This window comes from Lolium perenne, chromosome 1, assembly GCF_019359855.2.
Source record: "Lolium perenne isolate Kyuss_39 chromosome 1, Kyuss_2.0, whole genome shotgun sequence".
Lineage (NCBI taxonomy): Eukaryota > Viridiplantae > Streptophyta > Magnoliopsida > Poales > Poaceae > Lolium > Lolium perenne.
Window position 1 is genome coordinate 78,266,026 of NC_067244.2, and position 11,191 is coordinate 78,277,216.

General features: G+C 46.3%; 2 protein-coding genes across 2 annotated transcripts; one reads left to right on the plus strand and one right to left on the minus strand.

Moving 5' to 3' along the window:
- Positions 1-2,459: 2,459 nt before the first annotated feature.
- LOC127294048 (zinc finger AN1 domain-containing stress-associated protein 15-like) lies at positions 2,460-4,990 on the plus strand. Its single transcript, XM_051323797.2, has 2 exons — positions 2,460-3,839; positions 4,544-4,990. Exon 1 carries the CDS (start codon positions 3,326-3,328, stop codon positions 3,836-3,838), a length of 513 nt encoding a protein of 170 aa, XP_051179757.1. The 5' UTR covers positions 2,460-3,325; the 3' UTR covers position 3,839; positions 4,544-4,990.
- A 167-nt stretch (positions 4,991-5,157) lies between these two features.
- On the minus strand, positions 5,158-10,157 carry LOC127294041 (uncharacterized). The gene is made up of 12 exons (XM_051323787.1): positions 9,981-10,157; positions 9,529-9,623; positions 7,687-7,744; positions 7,344-7,538; positions 6,915-6,991; positions 6,523-6,605; positions 6,352-6,403; positions 6,198-6,266; positions 6,022-6,108; positions 5,892-5,953; positions 5,617-5,753; positions 5,158-5,489 (listed from the first exon to the last, which is right to left on the minus strand). Exons 1-12 carry the CDS (start codon positions 10,102-10,104, stop codon positions 5,416-5,418), a joined length of 1,113 nt encoding a protein of 370 aa, XP_051179747.1. The 5' UTR covers positions 10,105-10,157; the 3' UTR covers positions 5,158-5,415.
- Between the last annotated feature and the right edge of the window lie 1,034 nt (positions 10,158-11,191).

Below are 11,191 nucleotides of genomic sequence, written 5' to 3' on the forward strand. Positions count from 1 at the left end.
TGCTTTACAATAGTATTGATCAAGATCATGTTGGTAGCATGTCACTTAAGAAAGTAGGATCCCTAGGCCTTGTTCCCGAATAGAAAAGTTACACCACAGAGAATTGCCTACCACGCCAGCAAGCTATTTTCTAGCACCATTTCCAACAAGTTCTGCTACATGTTACTTGCTACCATATTTATTTCAGATTGTTATTACCACTCATATTCATCCATATTACTTGTATTTCACTATCTCTTCGCCGAACTAGTGCACCTATACATCTGACAAGTGTATTAGGTGTGTTGGGGACACAAGAGACTTCTTGTATCTTAATTGCAGGATTGCTTGAGAGGAATATCTCTGACCTCTACCTCCCTGAGTTCGATAAACCTTGGGTGATTCACTTAAGGGAAACTTGCTGCTGTTCTACAAACCTCTGCTTTTGGAGGCCCAATACTGTCTACAGGAATAGAAGCGTGCGTAGACATCAAGGGGTGTTGCCATGATTGGCTCGGATGTAGGAGGCGGAGTCGAAGAAGACATCTGAAGAAAAAACGATGGCGGAAAAGCTAACTTAGTCGGATCCAGAGCTGAAACCCTAGACTCATCCCTACCAACTACGGTGCGAAGACGAAGCTCAAGAGCTTACCAGAATGGTGTCCGCGGTGGTTGGAGTCGCCGGCGACGAGGTTTTGGCGCGGTGGCTCGCTGAAGTTAAGAACAGGAAGAACACCGCACGGTGGCGAAGTGACTCCGGCGAAACTCCGGCAGACTCCGGTACGGCGGAGGAAAAGCTCGGAGGCGGCGCTGCGCTGAGAAGGGAATGGGGTGCGAATGAGGTAATTAGGGTAAACGGTGGATATTTATAGGCCGAGGGAAGAGATTCGTGCTCCGCATCCTGTGGTCGGAACGCAAGCGTCGCACCGTTGGATGAGCGACACGTGTCGAAAACCCTAGGCAGTAAAAACGGCTAAGGCAAGTTTACCGCTCAAATCGCGCGAAAATGGCGCCAAGATTGGCGGAACCGTTTGAATCTTTTAAGGTCCGGGTAGCAGCATGAAGATAAGCAAACACTTGTCCGCAGGCAAGAGAGTAACCCGGAGACATGTTGTATGCTGTCGATGGATGAAGTCCCGCAGGATGAGGGTGTTTTCCGACCAAAAGTTGGGAAAGAAGAAAATGTGAAGTTGGAGTTCTTCAAGTTTCTCCACGTTACCAAAATTGCCGGAATTCACGAAGCGTTAGCAAGGCGGAAACAGGAGGTGAAACTCGGAGAACTCTGGGGGCTACTGTTGTGGGTATACTTCATGGGTGTACCATCGACAGTGCCTAGATCCGGCAAGCCCGGGTGGCCCGTAGACGGTGATGTGGCATGTGGTCCATCGGGCGACCCAGTTGCTGTTGATCATGAAGGATGAAGTCCAGCCCAGGATCAGTGAGCCGGATCCGAACCTACCTTCGGAGGAAGTCGGATCCAGGGAGGCCCATGAGGAACCCGGATCCAGTACGACGTATATGGAAGGCGGATCCTTGACGTACACGGCAAGACATTGTACCGTAGTTAGGCAATCTGTAATCCGGCTAGGACTCTCCATGTAAACCCTAGATTCGTGCGCCTTTATAAGCCGGATCCCGGGAGCCGTAGAGGCACAACCACAACTCATTGTAACAACGCGAAAGCGCCGAGATAATTCCAGACAAGCAGCAGTAGGCCTTGCCATCGTGCAAGTGGTCCGAAGCTGGGTAAATCGCGTACCACCGTCCCGAGGACACTCCACCCTATGGCCCTTACTTCTTCTCCCCCTCGTGAGGATCCCTCCTCCGAGGTACCGTCGATTAGGCAACGACAGACACCGCCCATGATGGTCGAACTAACCGAGGACAAAGACGCCGAGTAGGCGACTGTGCATGGATGCCTGCATAGGGAGCACGCCATGATCTGTTGCTAGGGTTTAGGTTATTCCTTTTGTTTTGTTTTCTATGTAAATTATCTTTGAATGAATGAAATATTCCTAAAATTTCATATACTTGTAATTTTCATCTAAATTTAATTTATTCGTTGTTTTCAGTCAATATGCCATCACAAACCGAATAGATCGCGTCGCTGGAAGCACTAGCCTAGCAAATCGAACCGCGGTCCAATTTGTAACCGGAATATGAACCAAACGAACAAAATCAAACGACTTGGATCGCCTTTTTGATCGCGCCACTATAGCCGAGCGAGCAGACAAGAAAGTCCAAGGAACCAATGAAATGTTCCCCGGCGGCTTAACGAAAATGTTATATGGTCAATACGAGGCGAACAAGAAAGAAATGAAAAAAAATAAAGCGAAATCCTCGTGTGTGTGTGTGTGTGTGTGTGACACCCAAAATCCACACATAAACCTCCAACTTTTGACAACCTTTCATCGCACACACACCACACCACACAATAGCCAACCAAAAAACATCAAATACTCCGTATAACGTAATCATCCCTCCACTAGCTCCACCCTCCTCTGCCTCTTCGGGCGCCTCAAGAGCGGCCTAGGCCACCACCAGGTCGCCTCCCCACCCAAAGCTCCCACCTTTCCCTTCCTCCTCCGCTTTCCCAATTCCCCAATTCGGCGGTGCGCCCGCCCGATCGCCCCGAATCTCTTCCAATTCGGCAACCGGCCGTCGGGGACTCCGCGCCGCCCGGCTTCGTCTCTCTTGTTTGCTCCGTCTGTCTGTCCGGCCGGCCGGACGGCTGCTTTGTCCGCGTCAGCTCGATCCACGCCGGCGCGGCACGGCTCGTTCCTGCGGGGTTTTGGCCTTCCTTCCTGCCTGCCCCGATCGATCTGGTCAGCAAACTCTCCCACTCCTATTTTGCGTCCTCGGTCAGCTCAACGCGGCGGTCAGGGAGAATTCCGCGAATTTGTTTCAGCTCAAGACTGCGTCGCCTCCTCCGCCGGTTGTCGCCGGTGTTCCTGCTGATCTGTGCGTACTTCCTTCTTCCGGCTCATGGGATTCGGCCTCTCGCACGCATCGGCAGCGGAGAAGTTTCCCACTTGGCGAAGCTTCCGCTGAATTCTCTACCCATTTCCACGGTTTACGACCCGGTCTGACAAAAAGCTCCAGTTTTTTTCTCCACCCGATTTCTCTGATCTGTTCTTGTCCAGATCTCATTCTTCTTCCTAGGCCTGCACCGATTCGGTCAGACAATACCATTCCTTTCCCGTTCATGTGCTGACTTTTTTGTTTTCCTTCCCTGCACTGATATTCCCCATTTCGTGCGCTTTCTACGCTCAATTCCTCCTGATCTGACCCTTCAACCTCGAGGTTTCTCTCCGTTTGCCTGATTTGTCTATCCGTGTCGAATCCAATGGCGCAGGAGAGCTGCGATCTCAACAAGGACGAGGCCGAGATCCTCAAGCCATCGTCCTCCACCGCACCTTCGCCTCCTTCCCCAACCACAACCTCACCGCCACCACCACCAGCAGCAACCCAAACACCAGAACCACAACCTCCACAATCGCCACCCCAACCACCGCCAGCTCAATTCTCGTCCAGGCCCTGTGAAGTTCTTCTCGTAGACCCTTCCAAGAAGAGGAAACGCGCTGATGCTGATGCTGATGCCGTCGCCGGTGCCGAAGCGGTGGTGGCCATGTCAATGGCAGCTGAGCCGCTGTCGCCGGTGCTCTTCGTTAACCGATGCAACGTCTGCCGCAAGAGGGTTGGTTTGACCGGCTTCCGTTGCAGGTGCGAGAAGCTCTTCTGTCCGCGTCACCGGCATTCAGAGACGCACAACTGCTCGTTTGATTATAAAACCGCGGGCCGTGAGGAGATTGCCCGCGCCAACCCTCTCATCAGGGCTGCAAAGGTCATTAAGATATGAGGTATAATAATGTTTTGCTTCTGGTCTGCAAAATGCATACCATTTTGTACAACTTTTTCTGTTAATATTTGTTACTACCTGTATAAGATGTAAATCGCCATACTAAAATATGCATCAAGTCATGGCCTGGTGTTCCAGGCTTGGCTTCTAACGGTATTCGAGGTAGTAATGTGCCTTGTTAACACTATTGCATGATGATGGGCATGCTTGTTTGCTCTCAATCAGGATTCCAGTATTTGTCACAAAATATATTTTGCTACCAGTTGCAGAATTCACTTTAAATTGATGCTTTACTGATGTGCTCATGATGACACTTGAGCTATGAGCTGTTATGTCAGTTGCCTTAGCTGTAAATGGATGATATGTTTCCTTTTGCAAACCATTCTGCTAGCAGATGCAGATCAGCAGACTGTAACGTAAATCAAGTTTTTTTTTAATCATAAGATTCTCTTTGTTGAGATTAACCAAATACCTAACAAAAAGATTGGCAATTTAATTAAGTTCAAGCAAATCTGGTGCAGCAGTGTGCAAAACCAACCAAAATCTTGACCGTAAAGCTTCAATGTTTAAATTGCAATGTGCAGTCCCCCTATGGCCAGCGTTTGTAGCAATGATTTTGTATTTTTTCTAATGGGCATTTCTAGATACTATATAAGAATGTTTAGTTCATTGACCTAAATTTTTCCCGTGCTTGCAACTTTGCAGATCATGTCATGTAAGAACTATATGGAGGACAAAATCCTGGAGATGCTGCAAGTGAATCATGCTGTTATTCCAAGGCTGATCTATTAGCATGATCACTGCCAACTTGTGAAGTCATTCCCCATACAACCAAGCTCTTGGTAGCATACAATCTTACATCGAGTATGCCAGCATGGGTTGTTTGTTGTGGGAGAATGCTTCATTCTTGTCCTTCATCCGTCTATGGTTCACTCCGTAGCTTCTCAAGCTACCATGAACGCGGATGATGGAGCCTGTAATGTCCAGTCATAATTTTATTGGGTCCAAAGATTTATTGTAGTATATTTGTAATCTTCCTTTACCTTGTTCAGTTTCTATCCAACGCAATTGTGTGTTACTGAAAGCTTTGTTGACATTAGCGTGTCAAGTGCATGCTGAAGATAATCAGCTTTCATACGATCTGCTTTTATAGTTTGTCTTGTTCTAGCAAATGATGTGTTGTCGTGATGGAAGTTACATTCTGTATAGGATTGAAATCTCAGTTTCCAATCATGAATGCTATCAGATTCAGAAGTGGCGTGACACTTGCAAAATCTCAATCTGCTCTTTCAGGATTCATGTTGTGAACTGAGAAGGCATGGCTAAATCTCGACTTATATGTTCCAACAATAGGATTTTGGTAACAGTTCAATTTCCTTGGCAGTCTGGGAAAAATCCTGTGTAACAGTCTAGAGCTCCGCTTACATCCTTGCCCAATTACATACAAGAAATCCCAACAGGGTTATTTGCACCTGTGGTATGTAGGAACCAAAGGAACAAAGAGAGGATAAAAATGTTACATTGCATCCAGCTCCATTATTTGCTGCCATTCTGCGGTCCCAGGCTGCATTTCCTAGTTACTCCCGAGGTACTCTCGTATCTTCTTGTGCTTTATGCTCGTCATTGACGAGGGCATGATAATGGCCTTTGCCTTCAACACAGATAGAGTTCCTGTTAGCTTATGATAAAAAAAAAAGGAGTTCCCATTAACATGGGTTATTTCCTCCACCATTTCAACCAGGTGGCTGTTTAGAACTGTCAGTTGTAGGAAATTTTACCATCTTGGAATCTTCGGCTGTTCGATGATGCAACATCTAGGCATTGGGGATCGCTAGCAGCCTCCTCATCCGGCAGATCCCCTCCACCTTGGCCAGCCTCGCCAACATGTCCCTGTCCTTCGTCGTTGTTTGTATCGCTACATTGATATGGTAGCATTAGGAAGCAAAAGGGAACAATGGAGGTTTTAGACAAGTTAAGTGTTGTCACAAACACAAAGATCACATGAAAATAGCTGGGTGAGATAAGATTGGGTGTAAAACAGGTGAGTGAGTACCTAGAATAAGTAACCAGTCCAACAGCAACGGCACCAAATGCTACATAGTACATCCAGTCGACCTGGAAAGGAAGCTGCTCTTAATTGCTGGCTATATGTAAGACAAATTGTGGGGGGCCGATGATCAGACCTTCTCATGGTAGGCGAAGACACGGATGAGAATAGCCCACATGTCTGAGGTCAGTAGTGAAAGGTTCAGCAGTGTTGAGCCACTGATCTGCACTTGGTGGCACAGATGTGAGAAGTGGAAATCAGGAGCTACAACCATGTGCTTGCTGAAACTTGAATTTTTTTCCCGCGACGTACCTTCAGTAGAATCGGGACCAGAGAGTATAACATGAACATCGCGACTGCAAACCCGATAAACGGTACCACCTGACAACAAAACAGTATTAGATGCTTTTAGGTGTTAGTTCTTGGAACAAAATACTTGTACGTTGACAGAGGGAGGGAGACTTACAGCATCAGTACTCCATTGGACTGATTTTATCTCGTTGCGTTCAAATACGATTCTGGATAAGCAGTTACAGAAATAACACAGCTTAGCAACGCAAAAAATGGTAAAAGATAACTTACCAAAGCAAAAATGGTAAATCACGATGCATATTCACAAAATAAAAGTATCAGATACATTTGGCAAGCACTGATGATAGCGCCAAATAGTCCCAGCATCCCCATCAACTCAATTCGGTCACCAGCTTTAACCAGAAACTCCTGGAGCCAAAAGAAGAAGAAAATACATACTGAGGGAACTATTCTCTAGTGATCTAAGTTATTGTACATATAAACCAGGAGCCGACATGAGTTACGAATAAAAAAACGAGAAAATCGTCATAACACGGGTAATAGGATAAACTTAAAATCTTCACCTTCCGCAGCCACCCACTAAATCTTTCAGCTACTCAGTGAAATTTAGGATAGGTTCTGGTATAAGATATTCATACAAAATCAGTTCTATTGGTCTTGAAACTATTGTACGAGGACCATTTCTATGCAATTGAGCTAATGAGCTCGATACCTTACCTCACTGACATTGCTGATGGCATAAAGGGTGGCGCCGGCAATCACAAGTATATCACCTTTAACTGGGCTTGTTCCCCCTTCATAGGAAAAGATGACCATCAACCCCGCCCAATTAGTTGTACTTCGTTCATAAATACATGATTGATCGTAAACAGAACTTCTAAACTTCCGTGCAAAAGCATAACTTGATATTTGCATTTTATAAAATCCATCACAGCTAGTAGTGCATTTCACAATGATATTCGATTTTAATTCATTAAGATGGAAATAATCAGTCCTGCTAATATGCATCAATGACATATTACGCTTGTGTACTTTTCATTATTTGCGAAACAAAAGGATATTTTTGCTATTAGTTGTGATAAGTGAATTAAATATTCAAATAAAACAAAGATGGCACATAACTACTATATGTAGTTGCATTGTTACCTGCTCTATCACCAGCGTGGACATCTGAAAAGACAACTAGCACAAGTCCCGTGACACATGTAGCCGCACCACTACATTTTCTAAATCTGTATTTTGTCTTCAAGAACATCCATGTAAGGAATATGACAGCCGGAATAGCCCAGCAATCAAGAAGCATAACGCTTGTCAGGGATGTATATTGGTAAGCCTTAACAACTGAAAAAATGAGAAGGGAGTCAATATGGCACTTCTGGATTATCTGTCTATTTCAGTAGGCAGGAATTCGCTTCTTAGAAGAAATTATCATGATATTTCTGAACAGGTGACTAGGAAATTAGGGCCTCTTTGTGGGGGTTGGACATACCAAGATAATTTGCCTCCACATCGACGAAACCCAGTATTAAATAGTAGTACCATTTCATCTACAAAAATGAAAGCACACATAAAATCAGATAGCATGGCCATTGAAACTATGGAAGTTTGTAGCATGGCAACAACAAGATAAAATTTGCAGCCATTGAAAAGAGAGATAATAATGTAATTTTTAAAAAGAAGCATAGTGTTATTTACATGATCACGCAGGAGTACTGCATGCAATTATATTAAAAAGAAAAAGAGAAGTGCGGCGAAACACTAACTGATCTAAGCCCTCAGATTGATTTATTTATAAAGACATTTTTATCAAAAAGTCTGAAATGCCGCATCAAGGTGATACAAGCGCTAGCTTGGTGTTTAGAGCTCAGGGTGTTGAGCCGGCCCACCCGGGTTCGAGTCACAGGCTCGCAACTGAAGCATGCTCGGACTAAAAGGGGTACTATCTGCGTGCAAAATCGCTGGAGAGGTCTCATCTCTCTACTAACAACGTATAGCCAAGCGAGGGGTTCTTCCCCTATTGGTCAACGTTTTAGGTGATACAAGCATGGAGAGTTCACACCAGGTCTCTAACGTATCCATGATGGACACAGCCGCACACAAACACACGCACATTGGTGTAGGCAAAATACATAGCACCTACAACTAATATAAGGCCTAAGGGAGTCAGATTGAAAACAACCGACAAGCACTGTATACGAGCTCTTCGAGTACTGGTTCCTCAGAAGTTACGGTTCAACATTATAGAGTGCTGTGTTCAAATTTCAAACACTGGTAGCACCGATGTTCACACCTCACTTAGTAGCTTTTACTGCTAGTTATGGGTAACTTCAGTTCAAGGCATCCTGTAACTTCAGTTCAGTGGCACCGAAACAAATAGGGTACGGTGAATAAGATAAGAGCATCTCTATCAGATACCGCATCCCTTTCCCACATTGCATTTTTTCTCGGTTTCGGCCCAAAAAATAGCCAAACAGACATCGCATTTTGGCTCGCATCGTGAAACGTGATGCAACACTACCCTATCGCGGCCCCTGAAAGCAGTATAAAAGCGGGAGTGGGGGGCGGGGGGGGAGCGAAAAACCCCAATTTCCTCGTCCCCCGCCGCCAGTTCTCCGATCCCCGCCGTCTCCAGCCACCAAAGCCAAATCGCCGCCGCCGGCCGCCGCGTACCCACCCCTCCACCACCTCCCTCGATGGCGCGGCCCAATTTCAACCATGGCGGCGGTAGTATTCGCGGCGGGTCGTGATCGAGGCCGCCAAGCGCGGGACGCGCATCTTCGACCTAGGGCGCCGTCGCGGCGCGCTCCCCCGCGTGGTTCGGCCTCCTCCCGCACGGCGCGCATGACAGATCTTGTTTGAATTTCTGGCGCCAAAATCGACTACGCATGTTTGCGGTTCAAGAATATTGTTCGGTCGCTCATGTTTTTCGCACGAATTTTGCGATGCATTTAACCCCATCCACACAATGCGGTATGCACGGATAAGGTATCTGGTAGAGATGCTCTAATCTAGAGAGTCGCATTCTCTAAAATATACTATCTCCATTCCAAGGCTTAAGGCCTATATTTTTTTTAGAAAGTCAAACGAAGTAAAGTTTGACCAAACTTTTAGAAGAATTTATGAACAAATAAGATATTTTGTAGATACCATATGAAAATATATTTCATTATCTATCTTATGATATTGATTTTGTACTTTTATGTTAATTATTTTTGATAAAAAACTTAGTCGAACTTAACATAGTTTGACTTTTTGAAAAAAATATAGACCTTACGACTTGGGATGAAGGTAGTATTAAAATGCATTTGGGAAGATCGCTAGCTTTACTTACCTGCAGAGGCTTCCTTCTGCATATCAGTATGCCCCCGTACACGACCCCAAGCAGCATGTAGTTCAGGAGCGACTGTGATGTGGGCATGTTGATGCCTGCGAATTAGTAACGCTGCCACGTCAGTCAACCGAGGATTGGGATTGGAAAGAGACTCTGAACATCACGCAAGATCAAATTGCAGGGCTCATCTGGACAGGAAGAAATGATAGTAGAGCCGTTCCAAGAAGCAACAACTTTTGACAGCAAAGTAAAGACTAAAGAGGAACACAACAGGCCGGATAAAATTCATCTTGTTTCTTGAAAGTACCTCGGATAATAATACAAATCAAACTTGCAGCACAAACTGCCCGATGGTTCCATTATCGATGAATGAAAAGGGACTCTAACAAATAGTCAGATACTACTGTATCAGAAAGCTGGCGTGTGGCGAATTGATCCGGAAGGCGGATTACCTCGGCGGGAGAGCTCGGAGGAAGCGAGGCCGGTGCTCGTGACGATGAGGGAGACGATCTGGCCCAGCCCCAGCGCCACCATGGTCTTGCGGGAGCACCACTCGCCGCCAGGGAGGCCCGCCATTGCCCGCCTAGGCAAAGGTTTTCCGTTTGCCTGAAGAGAGAAGGAACGGCTCGTTCTGCTTCTACCACTTGTGTGCTAGGCGTCGATCGGCTGATCCGCGCCCGTTGATCAGCCATCGGACGGTACACAATCAATTCCGATTTTATCGCATGGTTTGGTCTCTTCTGATTGCTGCGCTGCACGAGGTGAGAGGCCACGTCGCTTTTTTGTCTGGTCCCTCCGTCGACTGGTGCACGTGCACCGCGTGATGTTGCGTCTCGTGAGTCGTGATGATGATATTTCGTCAGGTGCTGTTGGCATGGGTAGACCTTGGCGTGCTGGCATTGGTCATGTGCTGGGGAGAAATTTTACGGGAACAGTAGATATTTCAACAGTTCGATGAATTTTAGGGTATCTCCAGCGACGCGATGCATTTCGGACGTCTGAAATGTTCGTTTGCGTCGCGCGGCGGATACGAGACAGATCGTTTTTGTCCGCACGTCCGTTTGCACCTAGGGGTGGCTCCAGCGGCCTGACGCATTCCGGCGTTTGCATTCGAAACAACAAAATAAGAAATTCAACGAAGTCATACTTCTTATATTTAAATATTTAAAATTCTACATGAAAATAAGATAGTATTTCTCTAGGCATGATCTTCATGGCCAGCCAATGTCCACTGATGGTCAATCAGATTCGTCTGCAGCTGTTTGGAGACGTTCTCGTTAGTGACTTCTACATTGATATGTAGATAGTCCTGCCAAGATGAAGCTCCAGGAAGTGGCGTCACCAGCTCACCTTGGAATTCCCAGTGGTTCTCATTGCGGCTATCAGGACGCTCGTTCTCAACGATCATGTTGTGCATTATCACGCAGCATGTCATCACCTCATGCATGGTCTTCAGGGACCATGTTCTTGCCGGGTGACGGACAATTGCCCACCGAGCTTGGAGCACACTAAATCCGCGTTCCACATCTTTCCTGCGAGCCTCTTGCATCTTGGAAAACCTCCTCGTCTTCTCGGAGTTTGGATTACGGACAGTCTTCACCAATGTGGCCCAGCCAGGGTAGATGCCATCAGCAAGATAATATGGCTTGTCATATGCATTTCC